Source organism: Chrysemys picta, chromosome 4 (assembly GCF_011386835.1).
Source record: "Chrysemys picta bellii isolate R12L10 chromosome 4, ASM1138683v2, whole genome shotgun sequence".
Taxonomy (NCBI): Eukaryota; Metazoa; Chordata; order Testudines; family Emydidae; genus Chrysemys; species Chrysemys picta.
This window is the reverse complement of record NC_088794.1, coordinates 142,278,466-142,297,792: the sequence shown is the minus strand read 5'-3', so window position 1 is coordinate 142,297,792 and position 19,327 is coordinate 142,278,466. Positions and strand designations below refer to the sequence as shown.

The following is a 19,327-nucleotide window of genomic DNA, read 5'->3' as shown; positions in this document are numbered from 1 at the left end:
ACATGGCAGTGATAGCATCACCTTTAGCAGGGAAAGAAGCACAGAGGTCCTTATTCAGGAAAGCAGTTAAGTGCATGCTTAAGTGCTTTACTGAACAGTGATGGACTTAAGCACACAGTTAACTGATTTCCTTAGACCAGGGCAGAGTGGTGAATGCATGCCTTGGAAAATAAGTAAAGGAGGGCTCTGATCTGCAAATGCTTAATTTTCACAGGGTATTTACTTGTAACATCAAAGGGCCTGATCCTTCAGCTCTTATTTATGCAAGTTGCCCTTTGTTTATGAGGGTATTCCTATTGACATTAATGTTACTGTTCGTGTGAGGCTTGCATCCAGTAGTGCATGGTGGTATCCAGTTAATGTTCTGGGATCTTGTCACATCTTTAGATATTCATTACATATCAGAGGAAACTGCACACGTGTAACTTGCATGGTCGAAGGTCTTCAGTGGTGACTGATTTTTGGGTACCCAATTTGGAGATATCAAAGGCGTTTCATTTTCAAAAAGTGCTGAGCACCCACCGTTCAGGTCTTCTTTAGTAGGACATCCTAAATCTTAAGTCACCTTTGAAATTGTTGGCTGTTGACTTCAGTGGGAGTTGCGTCAGGTTTGGGAGGGAAAGGCCTGGTCTGTAAAATGGGTTAGGCTGCTGGCTGCTTTGACTGCTTTGTGAGGTGTAAAAAGGGGAGAAAAAATTCCGGTGACCATCACAGCTGAACTTTTTAATTACTGAAATGTTGCCAAAAGCCTGTAATGATCAGAAAAAAATCTACTCTACCTTCTTCTGATGGCTTTGGAGAAGAGTCTGATTGAATTGCATATATTAGTGGTATGACAAGTTAGACAAGTGTTGTCAAAGTATAAGAGAGAGACAAAAAGAACAGGAGTACTTGTGGTACCTTAGAGACTAACAAAGGGAAAGACAGACTCTTGGTTATCTGTCAAGGGTGACTATAGCCCACCTAGAGTAGGGCTATACATCATGTGCGATCCTTTGTGTCCGTTTGTCACATACTATCTATTTCTCATCCAGTGGTGGGTTGCTACTTACTCCAATGCCATTTCTCTCCTTTCTTGTGAGATCCGATGCAGTTGGTGGTTGTCGCAGGTTGGCTACATGTTTATGGTTCCTGATAATTTGAAGAAATATCTTCATTGCATGTGATTTAGTTAAATAGTAGAAAAAAATTCTATTCAATGTGTTTCTTGGATAAGAAAATATATAACCTGTGTGTATCTTTTAACATATCAGAGGGGTAGCCGTGTTAGTCTGAATCTGTAAAAAGCAACAGAGGGTCCTGTGGCACCTTTAAGACTAACAGAAGTATTGGAGCATAAGCTTTCGTGGGTGAATGCCCACTTCATCAGATGCAAGTAATGGAAATTTCCAGAGGCAGGTATAAATCGGTATGGAGATAACGAGGTTAGTTCAATCAGGGAGGGTGAGGTGCTCTGCTAGCAGTTGAGGTGTTCATACCTCGGGAGGAGAAACTGCTTCTGTAGTTGGATAGCCATTCACAGTCTTTGTTTATTCCTGATCTGATGGTGTCAAATTTGCAAATGAACTGGAGCTGAGCAGTTTCTGTTTGGAGTATGGTCCTGAAGTTTTTTTTGCTGTAAGATGGCTACCTTTACATCTGCTATTGTGTGGCCAGGGAGGTTGAAGTGTTCTCCTACAGGTTTTTGTATATTGCCATTCCTGATAGCTGACTTGTGTCCATTTATCCTCTTGCGTAGTGACTGTCCAGTTTGGCCGATGTACATAGCAGAGGGGCATTGCTGGCACATGATGGCATATATAACATTGGTGGACGTGCAGGTGAATGAGCCGGTGATGTTGTAACTGATCTGGTTAGGTCCTGTGATGGTGTTGCTGGTGTAGATATGTGGGCAGAGTTGGCTTCGAGGTTTGTTGCATGGGTTGGTTCCTGAGTTACAGAGTTGTTATGGTGCGGTGCGTGGTTGCTGGTGAGAATATGCTTAAGGTTGGCGGGTTGTCTGTGGGTGAGGACTGGCCTGCCTCCCAAGGTCTGTGAAAGTGAGGGATCATTGTCCAGGATGGGTTGTAGATCACTGATGATGTGTTGGAGAGGTTTAAGCCAAGGTCTACAGCCAACCGCTGAGATACAACCGCATCTGCTCCAACCCCTCAGACAGAGACCAACACCTACAAGATCTTCACCAAGCATTTTCAAAACTATGATACCCACACAAGGAAATACAGAAACAAATCAACAGAGCCAGACGTACCCAGAAGCCTCCTGCTACAAGACAGGCCCAAAAAAGAAACCAACAGAACTCCACTGGCCATCGCCTATAGTCCTCAGCTTAAACCTCTCCAACGCATCATCAGTGATCTACAACCCATCCTGGACAATGATCCCTCACTTGCACAGACCTTGGGAGGCAGGCCAGTCCTCACCCACAGACAACCCGCCAACCTTAAGCATATTCTCACCAGCAACCACACACCGCACCATAACAACTCTGTAACTCAGGAACCAACCCATGCAACAAACCTCGATGCCAACTCTGCCCACATATATCTACACCATCACAGGACCTAACCAGATCAGCTACAACATCACCAGCTCATTCACCTGCACGTCCACCAATGTTATATATGCCTTCATTAGCAGGACCAAGTACCGATTTTGCCCCAGATCCCTAAGTGGCCCCCTCAAGGATTGAACTACAACCCTGGGTTTAGCAGGCCAATGCTCAAACCACTGAGCTATCCCTCCCCCCTTCATAGCATGATTGTAATTCCTTCCAGGAATTCTGGATTCTTAAAACGACAAAAGGAAATGTTGAGTGATTTATTTCACCAGATCCCCCAAATAATGATATGCAAAATACTTGGGTGTTTATAATGGATTACGCCAGCTCAGGGTGAATAAAAATTGATTTAAAAAAATTGGATTTGTTTAAATTTTTTTTCCCTTTTAAACAGATTTATCTTTAAAATCTAAATTTAATACAAAATATGTTAAGGCCTGAAATTATTATAATCTTTTAAAATATTTTAAATAAAAAAAGAAAAAGCTGAATCCATGAGCCTTTATAAAAAACGGAGTTAAAGGCTGCTTTTCTTTTAAAGAAAGAAGCCGGGGAAAAAAATCTAATTTTTTTGAGGTCACGCTTCCTAATGTGGCACAGTAGGTCATGTACTGTATTAGGGGCTTGTTTTATTTAATAAAAGTTTATATGCTGTTTTGTGTATTTAATTAAATACCAGTTACCAGCTTGACACACACCATGAGTAAAAAGTTAATTATCTAGTAAATAAGCAACATATCCTTTGTTATTTTCTAACATACTAAAAATGTACAAAATCAAGCTATATAATTGCTTAAATAAATGTATAGAGTTTTATAGTGTACTCTCCTAGGTAGCAAAAAGATGCACCAAATCTAGTGAAAAGGCTTATGTTTTAATGGTTACATCAGCTAATGAGTGTCTCTTTCTTTAGAAAATAACTGAAGTACAAGTGGGAAAAGTTGATTAAAATTGAGGCTTTCCATTTGGTGATAAATATCGTCTAGATTTAAATCAATCCATCTTGCTCCAGCTTCCATTTCTTAGGTCCCCCATTCATGTCTCTTTGCAGTTCCCTCCCCATCCCTTTGTTGTAACTGATTGTCCCTGCAACCCAACAGTTTCATTTTTCAGAAGCATGATTTGCATAATAGAATCTGCATTGTGATATTGCTGTTACGCATGTGCAACAGCGATGGGAGAAATGGTTTGCACTGCCTTTTTGGTATCGCAAGCAACGAATCTACTGATTCTACAAGTGATGACTTCACTGATCACTGTGAATTGGGTTGGGCTTTTGGGCCCAGATCCTGAAATAGGCACCTAAATACCCTTTGTGGATCTGGGCTTCAGTTTCTAAAATCTATTGGAAATGGCTGAGATATCAGATTTGCTAATTAATTGTTTGATTATCCCACTCTTACTTTTATTTAGAACTTTACACAGCAAATACTCCCATTGAATAGGGTCGTAAAATATTGCAACTATAAAAAAGTAGTAGGAACTGACACACTGGTCTCAGTTTATCACACTCAAATAGTTGCTATTTATTTTTTAAAGTTTTTAATCTTGAGGGTACAATTTTGTTGTTGAAAAAATTACATATTTTGTGATACAACTCAGTGGAGAATGTTCTCTTGTACGTAGGTCAAATTCTCAGCACTCTCCCACCCCAAAGGTAAAGTAGCAAAGTACCCTGTTCAATGAGTGCATTTTGTGTAATAAGCCAATACATATTTCACAAAACAATAACCAACTCAGTGAGTACCATTTCACTGGACACAGGCTGTATGTTCTAGGGCACTTAAAGAATGAAGGCATCCTTGAGATATTTATCATTTCTGTGTTCCTCTACATTCTTAAGGCCTCCATTGTTTCTGAAGCAGTGAAGCAAGTTCTGTATTTGAATGTCATGCTGAGAAAAGATGATGTGATAAAGGGCACTTTGGGATTATATGAAAATGGGGCAGGTCATGACTGTTAGAGCTGCACATTGAGCAAGAGGCTCCAAAATGAAATGAAAATGTGTCTAAGTTGCTCCTATAGTAAGAACATTGCTTCCCCGTTTGCTAGGAGATTGGTAGAAAGAATAGAGGGTGGGGAGAAATTAGCTAGAAAGGAGATGCAATAAATCTTACATAAGTGCTTACAACTCTTCAAAAAAAAAAGTAAACACATAACTTTAATATCGTGACTTACCTCTTCCGAAGATCCATAAACGTTGCTGTTTATGGAGGATGACATTATGCCTTGTTGTCAGGCGCTTTTTGGACACGCAACTTCTGGTAACCTATGATGCAAACGACAAACATGAAGGGGAAGATTACTCTTGCTATGTGAATAAAAGGTTTCTTTTCAACAATTTTGAGACTTAGTTTGGTTTTTGGATTCATATTTTGTATCTGATTTTAATATATATAATTTTAAGGTCTGACAAAAAGGTAGATTTGTAGATCCCTAATTCTAAAAGTGTATGCTGTGGCATTATGCTGAAGTGGACATTTTGTTGGGACATGTTTCGTTATTGCATAGCAAACCCTTGCAGGATTTTGTTAGCTTTAATATACCTGAGAGATACCTATCTCTCCTGAATTTTTAACTTCTGCATAATGCCGCTCTCCCCCCCGCCCCACAGATCTACAAATCTACCCTTTTTGTCAGACCTTAAAAATTATAAACCCAAGAACCAAACTAAGTCTCACAATTTGAAAAGAAATCTTATTCACATAGCAAGAGTAATCTGCCCTGTCACGTTCATCATTCACATCAATATATCTTTTCAAAACTACATCTGGTGAGGTGTTTGTCCTTATGCCTGCTAAAGACCTTTATTGAGTGCTGTTGTATGGGACTGAGCAGAAACATGTTCCATTTTTGTGATTCAATACAGTTATTTATTTATTTAAAATCTATTTTCAACCTTGGAAGAAGACAGCTTGAGGGCAGGGAGATAATCATCTGCTTCCTTTTCAAAATGAAGACAAAATAATTCCAGTTAAATCATCAGTTAAAAATAATTATGGTAATACTACAGTTGTATACTTTACCAGTTTCTACCAATGGTAATAACTACCTTTTAAAACACTCTCCACTCCACCACATATAGCTGGAAGATTGGGATGTATTAAAAAAGTAATTTTTAGTTGTTATGTCTAAGAAATCACACCCCGTTGTTGAAACAAGCTTAAAACCAACTGTAACAGCTCTTGTCATAGAAGTGTTGAGTTTGTTTCCTTCTGCCCGTTGTGTCCTTTGTTTTAAAAGGCTCAGACAGATATTGAGACTCTGGATCAACAGGTATTCGTATTGACTGTCAGTCAGATTTCCAAGAGCACCTAACTCCTATTTTCAAAAGATAGTCAGTGGGACTTAAGGCTAGTCTCCACTAGAAGTGCTACAGCAGTGCAGCTGCACATCTGATGAAGATGCTCTATGCCAGAAATGAATAAGGAAACTTTCCCACCCCATTTTCCATTCTGGATTTTTCTCTACCTATGGGAGAGCTTTCTATTTATTGTGTAGTATTGTAAGGTTTGTAAATAACTATTTTTAAATTCTCTTTATTAGTTGTAGTAGTGAGATATTAGTTATTGTAGTTTTAAATAATAATAATACTTTTTGTAGGCACCTTGCACCTAAGGATTTTACAGTTTATAAACCGTTAGCCGAAGTTAGCATCACATATGTATAGTGATCACTTCACCTACTTGTGACACACGGCCGCTTCTGTAGTGAACACAATAGTTGTTCAGCAAGCAGCTCTCCCAGTGGTTTAGGACAGGAAATGAAGAATGCCATCTCTAGTTGAAACTCCAGGGGGAATTTAGGGAAGCAAGGTATAATTACCAGTTTGGAATTTGGCCTGGAAACTTGGGTTGCCACCACTACACTTATGGAAAGTACTATGGGATCTTTAATGACTAAAAGTGCTTAGTACCTCTGCTGTCTCACGTGAAAGAGTTCTGGTAGCAATGTGACCCCCTAAAACCATGTTGGGACAATGATATGGTACTGATTCAGAAGGAAGAATACCATTTGCTGAATCATCCACACCACATCCTGCAGCACATGTACTGACGTGATCAGCCTTGTTCAGCTTGTGAGATATGAGAGATCATAGCACAAGGTGTTGTGGCTGCAGACTCGGGAGAGAAGAAATTCAAATGAATTATTTTAGGCTTGCTATTAAGCTATTTCTTTTTCAACTAGTAGAAGTTGGATCCATGTTACTTACATGTCAAAAATGTATCAACTTTATATTTTTAAGATATTAAAACAGGGACTTATTTAGCTTTCTTCCATATGCTAGTATCATGTATTTAAAGGCAGGCAAACTACTTTGCCTAGTGCCCTTGAGTGGGAATGCAACAGTTGATAAGTGCTTAGAAAGAAGAATGGAGAATCTAGGTGAGTTAATTCCAGGCTATTGATGGGAGAGGGGGGTTTCTGGTATATGGTCTATGAAAGACAGGCTTACATCTACAATTAGGTGGTTAGGAAGTACCTCCTAATGTTATGACCTTAAGGTAGTGGTTCCCAAACTTTTTAAGTTGTGCCCCCCTCTGACCTCTAATGTAGTCTGCCCGCAATCTACCGGGAGTGGGGCTGTGGGGCCAGAAGCGGGGCCATGGGCCAAGCCTGGGGGCGGGGCCAGAGTGGAACTGAGGGAAGAGTGACACTGGGTGGATCTCCCTCCACATCCTCCGTGGGGGCTGGCCTGGGCTCTGCTGTGCCCCACTACATGTTGCTCCATGCTGCCCTAGGTGGGTGGACCACTGCCTTAAAGGAAGGACAGTAATGGTTGCTGAGCTATTTGTAGTATCTGTTAACCTGTTAATTTGTCTGAAATTTAAGATGTATATAAAAAGTTTTCTTCACAGAAATTTAATATTTTTTTTTCTCTTCATTTACTAGTTTCCTTCCCAAGTTGTAGTCATCCCTGGATTCAACTTGCTAAATGCTATTGGGTGACTCATAACTGTAATCTTGTACCTTCCATTCAGTATATGTAGCAATGCTGTGATGTGCCTTTCAACTCCTTTATTTTTAGCAGTGTGTAAAATCCCTGCTTCATCCATTGTCTGTTGCTCCATCCATTACCCTTGTATTCCCTGTGATGTGTTACATCTGTCCCAAGGGGTGTGTTGTTCCGGCAGCTTAGTGTATCCTGAAATAATGAAGGAAAGAAACTGGTTTATCTCCGAGGCTCTTTCTTCTTAGGACCAAACTGAAAAAGTCTTGCAAAACCTGGTCTTGCAAAATGTACAAAAGACCAATGTAGGTAACAGCAGAAAAAAAACAGCAGGCGTGAGATTCTGTGCTGGGCTTGTAAGAAGCACAGCCTGGAATTCCCAGTTTAGGAGAAAGGCGGTCTAAAGGGACTCTTAGCCGCGTTTTGCGCCCTTTTGATCCTGGGCTCCTTTGATGGTTGGAGCGGCCCCAGGGGCCTATCTGAGTTAGATCAGCCTCTCCTGTTGGGCCCCAGGACTGCTGGGAATTTCCATAGTGCTGCCAGCTGTAGCCCTGCCTGTAAACCAGGATGGTAGCATACAGCTGGCTTTTGCCATGCTTGTGCTGGAAACGAATCATCTGCTTGGTGGAACTGGGGCTATTATGGCCCCTTTATGCCACATAAAAGATCTCAAGAGTTTTGCCATTAACTTCAATGGGGCTAGAATTTTGCCCATAGATGCCATTCCTAGTTCTGCCACTGACTCACTTTGTGAGTCCAGTCAGGTCATTTAGGGTAGTGTAAAAGCGCTATCTACTATGCTACTGTGACACAATCTTTACAAACAAAATAACTGTTATAGTAGCAGAACAAGCTTGTAAACATTCAACACCAACAGGATTGATGTTGTGCCTGGTACCGTACAGTCCTTGCCCTGCCAGACTTTTTCCCTGACCCCATTTTTGTTTTTTGCAAATCATAAATATTTATAAAATCTCTTGTTACTTGCATGATTTAAGGAAACAATGGGACTGCTTACTTGCAGGCTTAAAATTAAGCGCAGGCCTTGCTTAATTTGGGCCTAGCTGAGGGCTCCTCCCCAAGGGGGGGGGAAGGATACGGGCCATGGTTTTCAAAAGTGTGTTTTTGGGTGCTTAACTTCAGTTGCCCCAAAAGGTCCTGAGTTTTCATATAATGCTAAGCACCTTCCAATCACAAGTTGGGCACCCAAAATCTGTGGTCATGCCTGAAAATTGTGGCCAGTCCTCTGAAAGTCGCACATTTTACCAGCTTGATCCTCCTGTTGTTTGTAGTTAAATATCTGTCATTAGAACTGAGTCTTTATTGTAGTCCCAGTTACTCGCCTTCATAGGTGCATTTTTTGAAGTAATTAATTCTGTTGAAAAATCGAGCATAAGGCAAAGAAATAGGCCTCACTTTTAACTTATTGTAAAGTTAAATATTTATCACTGTTGTAAACTCCATAACTTTCTTTGGTTTTATTTTTAATAGGGCTGTTGATTAATCGCAGTTAACTCGCGATTAACTAAAAAAAATAATTGTGATTAAAAAAATTAATCACGATTAATCGCAGTTATAATTGCTCTGTTAAACAATAAAATACCAATTGAAATTTATTAAATATTTTGGATGTTTTTCTACATTTTCATATATATATTGTATTCTGTGTTGTAATTGAAATCAAAGTGTATATTATTTTTGATTACAAATATTTGCACTGTAAAAATAAGATTGTGTTTTTCAGTTCACCTCATACAAGTACTGTAGTGCAATCTTTGTTGTGAAAGTGCGACTTAAAAATGTAGATTTTTGTTGTTGTTACATAACTGCACTCAAAAACAAAGCAATGTAAAACTTCAGAGCCTACAAGTCCACTCAGTCCTATTGCTTGTTCAGCCAATCGCTCAGACAAATAAGTTTGTTTACATTTACAGGAGATAATGCTGCTCGCTTCTTGTTTACAACGTCATCAGAAAGTGAGAACAGGCATTCGCATGGCACTTTTTATAGCCAGCATTGCAAGGTATTTACATGCCAGACATGCTAAACATTAGTATGCCCCTTCATGCTTCAGCCACCATTCCAGAGGACATGCTTCCATGCTGATGACACTCATTCAAAAAATAATGTGTTTAATTAAATTTGTGACTGAACTCCTTGGGGGAGAATTGTATATCCCCCTGCTCTGTTTTACCCACATTCTGCTATATATTTAATGTTATAGCAGTCTAGGATGATGACTCTGCACATATTCATTTTAAGAACACTTTCACAAAACACAAAGAAGGTACCAATGTGAGATTTCTAATGATAGCTACAGCAGTCGACCAAAGGTTTAAGAATCTGAAGTGCCTTCCGAAATCTGATAGGGACAAGGTGTAGAGCATGCTTTCGGAAGTCTTAAAAGAGCAACACTCCAATGCAGAAACTACAGAACCCGAACCACCAAAAAAGAAAAATCAACCTTCCGTTGGTGGCATCTGACTCCGATAATGAAAATGAACATGTCAGTCTGCACTGCTTTGGATTCTTATCAATCAGAACCCATTATCAGCATGGACACATGTCCCCTGGAATGGTGGTTGAAGCATGAAGGGGGACATATGAATCTTTAGTGCATCTGGCACGTAAATATCTTGCGATTCCGGTTACAACAGTGCCATGCGAACGCCTGTTCTCACTCTCAGGCGACATTGTAAACAAGAACCAGACAGTATTATCTCCTGCAAATGTAAACAAACTTGTTTGTCTGAGCGATTGGCTGAACAAGAAGTAGGACTGAGGGGACTTGCAGGCTCTAAAATTTTACATTTTGTTTTTTGTACATAATTCTACATTTGTAAGTTCAACTTTCATGATAAAGAGATTGCACTACCGTACTTGTATTAGGTGAATTGAAAAATACTATTTGTTTTTTACAGTGCAAATACTGGCAATCAAAAATAAAGTGAGCACTGTATACTTTGTCTTCTGTGTTGTAATTGAAATCAATATATATGAAAATGTAGAAAACATCCAAAAATATTTAAATAAATGGTATTCTATTATTGTTTAACAGTGTGATTAATCGTGATTAATTTTTTTTAATCGCTTGACAGCCCTAATTTTTAAATGTCTAGGACTATTTCTTGCATTTTGGGTGTTTTTGCATGACAAAGTGGATGCGCAAAATAAGTAAGCAAACAATTGTAAAACCTTCAGGAGTGGCATAAGACCAAACAATGCACAGGATGGCATGGAAGTTTCTCACAATGCAGGAATTGGTGTGGGGGAGCCTAAGTGTCTTGCATTAGAAGCTCTATACACGATCTTAAACTTGTTAACAATAAGTCTGTTTGCCTTGGCTCATGTGAGCCAATGGACCATATTTGAATCGGACCACAGTTTAAATGAGTTAAGGAGCTGAGTTCAGGACAAATAGAGACATTTGTAACTGAAAATGCTCTTCAATATTTGTGAAGTGGACAGCTACTAACTCTTGTTAGCTGTCCTGGTAGGTAAATAGGTGATTTTTTTTTTTTTGAGTCATGGATTTCTTGTATTTGATAGAAAACCCTGAAAACTTGCCAAGATCTCATTCAGAACTAGCAATGTGTACAAAAGGAGTTATTTGCTTGTATTTGCCCACTAGGCTGTAATGGATTTGAAGTAGTTATTCTGCTGTACTGGGTAAATTTTGTATGAATTCTGGTATGCACAGTCATTGTGAAAGCACTTATTTCCTGGTGCTGTAATAACTTCTTTGGAATTGTCAAGCAAACACATATTTAGATACTCTGTAAACATTTGAGAGTTTGACTCAACTGGTACCACAATCAGTTGACACTACCATCTACAGCACTGATCATGCCTCATTTTTTAGATTATGGAACTAATTGTCTAGATAGTAACCTCTCATTAAGAACATTTTTTTTTAATCTGCAATGTAGAATAATATTTTATTTCCTTCTCTCCCCGCTCCAGTTAATAACACACAAGACTCTTTTCTAATGCTGCTTACAAAACAAAATGGCTCAAGTGTGCTAAGAAAGCATGAGCCCAGTTCCAGCCCACAGCAAATTCTTATGGTAAAGGTACAGCCATTGGAAATACATTTATAATGGAAACACTGACACATTAATCAGTGGTGCAGATGTTTTTGCTACAATTAATACATCATTTCACTTAAATCACAATTCAGTAGGCTGAGGTGCTCTCAGCACTGCTCAGTCTGTTATGTTTTATGTGTGAGATTAGCTGCTCTGTATTTGCAGAATAATTTGAATATGTAAGCAGTTTTAGAAGAATAGGGTTTTAAGCAGACAGGTATTTGGATTCACTTGGTCACTTTTCTCTAGGGAAATAGTGCAGGACTAGTCTGACCAAGCGAATAATGAAACAAAGTAAGAAGTGTCGATCTCTTTTTTTTAATTAAAAAAAAAAAAGATCTTATTTTAGATTATTCATATGGCCATAAAATTTGGCAGATGACCATGAGAATTGACATAATACAGATCCAGAAAAAGTACTATTCACTGAATTCTTTTAAAAGTCGGAGTAAAGATTAGGCTGTCCGGGAGTCTCACAAGAATTGTGAAAATGAAAAATGGTTAGCAAAAGAGTCGTTTCTGTGTGTGAGATTCTGCCACCCAGAGTTCATCACTGGGGGCTGGCAAGAGGAGTCCTGCAGACAGCTTAAGGTAGCTTATAAAGTATGTAACTGGGTCTGCTTTTTGTGTTCTGTTTAAAGTCGAACTATGATTCTGATTGACTGGAACTAAAATTGTGCTTGTCATTGCCCTGAGGAACTCTGTTCTCAAGACTGTATGTGAACTACCAGTATGAATGGTTCATTTACTTGCCAAATTAAAATGTTTTAACTACCTGGGCCAGTGTCCCTGAGCACCTGCCAAAGTGGTTGCAAGGTCATACCTCCACCAGATGAGAACAGCAAAATCCATGCATCCTGAGGACCCAGTAGAACCCGGACAGAAAGAAAGTATGCTTTTTTTCCTCTTTTTCCGCGCTGTACATATGCGTGAGCACCTGCATGCACACACTCTAAGCAACTGTGCATCTTCTTTTATAGCAGAGTGATTTAAATCAAGGTGATTGAAATCAGCAATTTACATCCATGATTTCAATCTCCAAATGAAAAAACTTGATTGATTAGTTTTGACTACTTTTATTTTGTAAAGAAAGGTACATTCTCATTGGTTGATGTAACCATTTAAAATTTGTTGATTTACATCTAAATTGAGGATTTACACTAGATTTGGTACATCTTTTTGCTGCCTAGGTGGGTGCACTATAACAACATACATTTATATAAGCCATTATATAGCTTAATATTTTCAGAGTCTCATTGATTTTACTTTTTAATATGTTAGAAAATAGTGAAGGATATATTAATTACTAACTTTTTGCTCTTGATTTGTGTTAAGCTGCATTAGGAATGGAAACTGGAATTTAAATGCACAAAACAGCATATACAATTTATTTTTATTAAACAAAACAACAGTAAATGTTTTGGATACATAAACTTTTCTCATCAAAACATGTTTCACTTTTCCAACAAAATGATTTATTAAAGGAACAGAGAATTGAAGTCAGTGCATTTCCCAGGGCAGCCTGGGAAAATTTTCAAATATGCTGAGTGAAAGTGATTGGAGGTTAGGTAACTACTCACCTAAGTCTCTCCAAAATGAAACAACATTTTCCTAAATTACTTAGGCTGTCTTTCAGACTTTTAAAACTAGAAGGTCTCATCCCCCTCCTTCCTAATTTTTATTCATAAACTGGAAGAGACAAGTTTTCTGCCTTTTTTTTTTTCCAACTCCCAATCGATTTTTCTCAATTTTGAATGAATTGGTCCAAATGAAAATATTGTTTCTGTATATGCAGAAGAGGCTGCTCCTGTCAAAAGCTTGTTTAGTACTTCAACAAACTCTGGTTCCAGGTCTTGAACTGGTGGAAGTCACTAGCGAAGTGGCATGACTTTCTTTAAAACATCATCAGCAAACACGTACTGCTTGAATGTTTCACCTCCAGCCCTGAAATTTATTATGGTTGGCATGACTGATGGGTGGCTTATTAGCTGCCCATTTCATAACAGCAGCATCTTCTTCAGTGGTTAGGGGTCTATTCTGGTACTTTGGGTTGAGAATATTGGCAAGAAAATTAGGTGGAATAAGTGCTTGATCTATCCACTTCTTCTTTCCTGCCTGCAGTTTAACTTTGTTGGTTATTTCTTTCTCCAATGTCTCTTGAGGTTCTTTCCAAATTTCAACAGAAATCTTTCTGAAGTTTGTCCAAGGTGATGGAAATAGGTTTCAGTATATTCCGCATATCTTCTACATTTTTCTTTAGTTTTGATATTGACTACTTTGGGGGTGATAGTTCCACCTATTTTGCCACGATTTTTTCCCACAAATTGTCATCAGAATAGGCAAGTTCTTTAATAAATAGCTGAAAACAGTTAACCACTGAATTTCATTGTACATTAAATAAAAATTAAATAAAATTAAAATTAAATGTTGGGGGAGAACTAATTTTGCATCCTCCTGCTATGTTCAGTGAAGCTGAAGCAAACCAGTTGTTTACAGAAGTATTTTGCTACTTCAACAACATTTTTCTTTATTCCTAGAGTTGTGCTTAAGTCTTTTGCTAAAAGATTAATCAGATGAGCACTACAGCCATATGTTATAAATTTCCTTTCATTATCTTCTTCTAGATTTCTTCTCATCTTTGCTACATTTTCAGCAGTGTCTGTGACAAAAACTATACACTTGAATTTTTGGTCACAGTTTGTTATAGCTTTTACCGCTACTTCCTTTGAATATTCCGCTGTTTGTGCATTTCCTTATTGTATCAATTGCTTCTGTAGGATAGACAACTGAATCTTCTCTTGTCACACAACTACATATCACTGGATCATTGTGTACATTGCTCCACCCATCAAGATTCAGATTAACAAATTTCCCGTCAATGTTTTTTGCATGCTGTTCAATTGCTTTCTTGTACCCTGTATCCAGTAACCTTCCAACAATGTCTGCTCTACTGGATAGAGTGTAGCCGGGTCATAATGACTGAACCATGTCAACGAAATATTTCTTCTGAACAAGACAAAAGGAAGAGTTTTTTTGTTTGTTTGAACAATCCAAGATACTTTCATCTACGGAGTCTCACTGGAATTTGCTGGTCCTGATCACCAGCTCATCCATGGATTGACTGGATGATGAAGAAAGTCTTCGTTTTTCTTTCATACAGGTAATTTACTATCTGAGGTTTGTTTAGTTGCAGCACTGCTGGTGGTACCAGCAGATGATTCTGAAGTTATAGACGTTGCAGATGATGGGCATTCATAACCCCTTATGTCTCAGCTGGAACCTGAAGCAAAATGTTTGTTTAAAAAAAAAAAAAAAAAAAGTCATTGTCAGCGAGTGTCACTCAGGGCACTAATTTTTAAAAAATTGAGATCGTAAATGGAAGATTCCTCTTCTGTAGCTGTTTGTACCACTGTTTAAATGATATAATTTATTCTAACCCCAGTGTTATAGGGAAAATAATTAATAAATCATAATGATTATCTAAATCTGTTTAAACCCTTATCTCTAGCAACATACCAATAGTTTGGGGGTGGGGTGGGGGAACTTTTTAAAAATGTTAATTCATAAATGCCTAATACAACTTTACTTTTAAACAGGAAGCCTTCATTGAGGATATTTGATTATACTGAGCAATAAAAATCATTTCAGAAAACCAGCAGTAACAGTAAAAATGTGATCAATAAATACTACCACAACGAACAAACATACCAATTATATTTTGCACACACATGTTGAAATGCATAAGTAATCCACTCAAGACACAAATTTATGACCAGAATCTAAGTTACCATTTACTGACGCAGTAAGACATGGTAGGCAAGAATGGTGCAAAAATTAGTAAACCAGATTGTTCAGATGTGTCCAACTCATCTTCAACAGCATTGCTTTCTAAGGAGCATTTTTCATAATGTTGCTTCATTCTGACAACCGGCCTTGCATTGCTTTGTTGCACTTTTTCCATTTGGCATATGTTCCTTTTTAACCCGGAGGTACTTACTCAGGAATTTCTTGAAAATATTCCCAAATAGTGTTGTTTTTTTTTTTTTTGGTTTTGTTTTTTTTTAAATGACCTGCAGCCATTGCAGCCCCCCCCCCCAATTTCCAGCTGTTGAAATCATCATGAGAGGCTGCGCTCTATAGAATGTTGTCCCTTCTTCCCACAGTGTCTTGCTTTGACCCCGGTGTTGCCCCTTTCTGGTTCCCCACTCAGCTCCTTCTCCCTTGTTACGTAACCCCCTGAAAAAACAAAGGAAAAAACAAAAGAACAAACAATCTAAGATGTCTGCTCATGTAACCCACGTACCTTTTGCATTGCAGTGTTATATTTGTTTAGAGACCAAGAGGGAGGCAGTTGAGAAATTAATGGATTTCTGATTGTTTGTATCTCTGTCTGTGTACCCGTGCAAGGAGACAGAGCAAGGCTATTTACTTGAATGCCCAGAGCCATCCAGAAGCAAGGGCTTGTAGTTAATGAGCTGTTCAGTGTCTTTTCCACAAGCAGGAGAGTACATTTCCATGGTGGGTGGAGCTATAAATATTCATAATTTGAGAACTGAGCCAATCAGAGCTCAGATAGGGAGAAGCTATAAAATAAGAATATGAGATCGCCCAGGTGGGCTCAGCGGATGATCCTGATGAGAGACCTGATGGTGTCTGGTGGAGTCAGAGGCCGGGTCCCAGTGCCTGTGATGACTTTGTCGTTCTCTTGAATCTGGTAGTACAGCCCCTGGCTTCCCCACAGAATCAAGCCCTTAATATAGTACATGACATATTGTGCCATATTTAGAAAGTTTTACCTCAAAAGTTAGAATCTTTATATAGGAAAGCTGCCTTTTAACTCAAGTTTTTGATATGTGCATTGATTCAGCATATTTATTTTATTTAATGTTTTAAGATGCTATAGTAAGTTAAGGCCTTATATTTAGTATTACATTTGATTTCATTTTAATTGGGTTTATTTTTAAAAAGAAAAACTTAGCTAACTAAATAAAATCTGTTTGTTTTTTGGGGGGGAGGGGAGACCCAAGCCCCCCACCCCCCAAAACATCAGTTTTTCTCCAACCTGTGCTGCAGTTCCTTGGAGCAGTGTTTGCCAACCCCTAGAGCGAAGTGCTGTGGGGAGGGGAGGGAGAGGCTGCCCCATTCCACCCCATAGCCGCTCCACCTTCACTCTCTGTTCCATCAGCTGCTCCCGAAAGCTCCACTTAGGAGCACTAGGCCCTGTTGCACAACTACTTGCCTGCCTCCCTCTGGCCCCCCAGCCACCACCATTTTTGGTCTGTGACCTGCAAAATGTTCATGCAATGGTCCAAATCCCATAATCTTTTGGAACCACAGAGCTGAGTACTACTTTAGTCCATGGAAAGAACCATTCTACTAGGCAGTGCCTGGTAGCCCAGCAGCCCTGTCTGTGCCTGGTACAAGGCACAATCTCCAAAAACAAATCTGTAATAACGAGTCAGCCACAGCTTTACTCAGTATTTGTGTGCAGCAGACACTGCCGTGGAGCATGGGTGGCTATTAACCACATGTGAATCTTGTGAAATCAACATAACTTTGAAAGCTGTCTAGAAATCAGGAATCTTTTTTTTTTTTTATCTGCACTAAAAAGGGTGGTCAGCTTTCTATAAAAAATCTGCAGCCTGGGAATCAGGGTAGAAATCTTACTAGATCAAACTTTTCTTAGGAGATTTCTTGTTTCCTATTCACATATACAACAAAACCTCTCATCTGCTGGTATCTTAGTGCCACCTTTTCTGGCTCCACCTGAAAACTAGAAAGGCCTCTGAGACAAGTGCAAATGAAAAGAGAAAAATAATTGCTCTCCTCTTGCCCCCCTCCCCCCCCCCCCACACCTTTGAACCACTTTGGTTTTGATTCAAGTCTGGGATAAATGTTCCGATCTGTTCTTATTTTATCTGAACTGTGCCTAGGCAGAATGGTTCATAGATGAAATGCAGGTTACTTAAAAAAAAAAAATCTAATATATTAATGACTTCTATCTGCATTTTTTCCTGCCATATGAACCAACATACTTTAAACTATAGAAGAAAGTACATCTCTACTTAAAAAATAAAATAAAAACCCAACTCTGCAAAGAAGGAGAATAAAACAACTCTACTGCTCTGCTTCAAAAACAAAAGAAAACCATAAAAATGTTCTTAGGAATGAGTAATGGCCATGGATCTAGGCTTCTTCTGCAGACTTTTGCTGTACTCAGCAGAATCTAAGATTTCATTAAAAAGCATTTCTAGCACTTCTGCTTGCAGAGATAGCCCTTCCTTTATGCTGCTGTTTTGTTTGCTCTGCAGCCAACGAGACTAAAACAATATGCAGCACCATCAAAATGTGAACTATTTCCATTTGTCTTAACATAGGAATAGCATCAGCGGGGCCTGATCCTTTCTTCCTTCCACCCCCACCAAGTGCAGTCCATGGGGAGATGCACAAAATGCTGGATCACACCCAAGATTTTACTATTTAAAGGGTTTGTTTGTTTGTTTTTTAAGATGGTTTGTCCAAAATAAATGCCCAGCTCTAGTAAGTGGAGCTTATTTTGTGAAATATCTAACGTTCTCCCCACAAAACCTTAAAGTTTTAAAAAATGTTTCTGAAGCACCACAGAGAAAGACCTCTTTACCAACTAAATATTTAGGGCAAGTGTAGTGCTTCTCAGCCTCATGGCTAAGCTCAAGAGTAATTTAGTGTTGTGAATGCATTCATAATGCTAAATACATTTAGCTGGTTTTTTTATTTGCATTCCTCGTAAATATGCCATCTTGCTAATGCAGTTCAGGGCAACCTCACCTGTATTTCCCGTCAGTTGTCCAGCAAGGGTGCGTGCTCTCAGGCTTCCAGCTCCCCAGCCATTGCCTTTCACGGTGGAGATTCTTGTGTCTTTCTCTTCTGACTGGGGTATTTCCAGGCTGCACCGTTCCCTGCCTGCACTGTTATCCCCAGCATAGACAAGTTGCTCAAGGACATCTGCTTGCTTTCTCTTCAGAAACTGATAATAGGTTTATTTGCTCTAGTTATAAGGTATCACACTGTGCTCTCTAAGGAAGCCTGCTTTACTCTTAAGATAAAAAACATTACAGAAAACATTACAGAAAAAACACGTTTATTGTTTTCATGTATCTACACGTATGCTAATAAGCTTACCAGGGTTCACCCCAACCCTAACATGGATTCTGACAGGAACAGTCCTTCACACCTCTGTGGTTACAAGTTCAGCTCAGAATAAGGCCCAGTCCTTCCAATGTACTCTATGGATTGGGGCCCTCCTCTTGTTTGCTGGATCAGGAAGAAGGTCCTGAGCCAGTTTAAAACCAGGCTATTTATCCAAAACCCCTTTCTTTGTCGTCTGATCCCTGGAGAATCCAGTTTGAATTAATATATGCTAGGGATGTAAAAGGTTAACTGGTAAGCATTAGGCTTACTGTTAACTGACTGTAACTGTTAACCCTAGCGGCCCCGTGCCGGCAGGAGGGACCCCAGCCCGGGAGCGGTCCCAGCCCCTGCGGGGCCAGGTTAACCAGTTACACGATATATTGGGTCACGTTATATTGCGGTAGAGGTGTACATACAGTGCCACGTACGCAGTTGCATTTTAATCCAGTTTACCCCAAAGGTATTAACTCTAATTCCATAAAGTTTATCTTCATGCCATACAGTTAATTCATGAGATTGCAGAATGTTGTCAGTCTGTCACACTTCTCAGCGTAATTA

General features: G+C 39.1%; 1 protein-coding gene across 2 annotated transcripts in view; it reads left to right on the top strand.

The window, feature by feature from the left end:
* Positions 1-19,327, top strand: part of MNAT1 (MNAT1 component of CDK activating kinase) — a 191,461-nt gene that overhangs the window by 29,357 nt on the left and 142,777 nt on the right. The window contains exon 2 of one of the 2 annotated variants that reach the window (XM_065593797.1): positions 14,525-14,759. The exons of the other annotated variant lie outside the window; for it this stretch is intronic. Coding sequence (XP_065449869.1) covers positions 14,725-14,759 — 35 coding nt within the window. The 5' untranslated portion in view covers positions 14,525-14,724. The remainder of the gene's footprint in view (positions 1-14,524; positions 14,760-19,327) is intronic. 2 annotated transcript variants of the gene reach the window in all.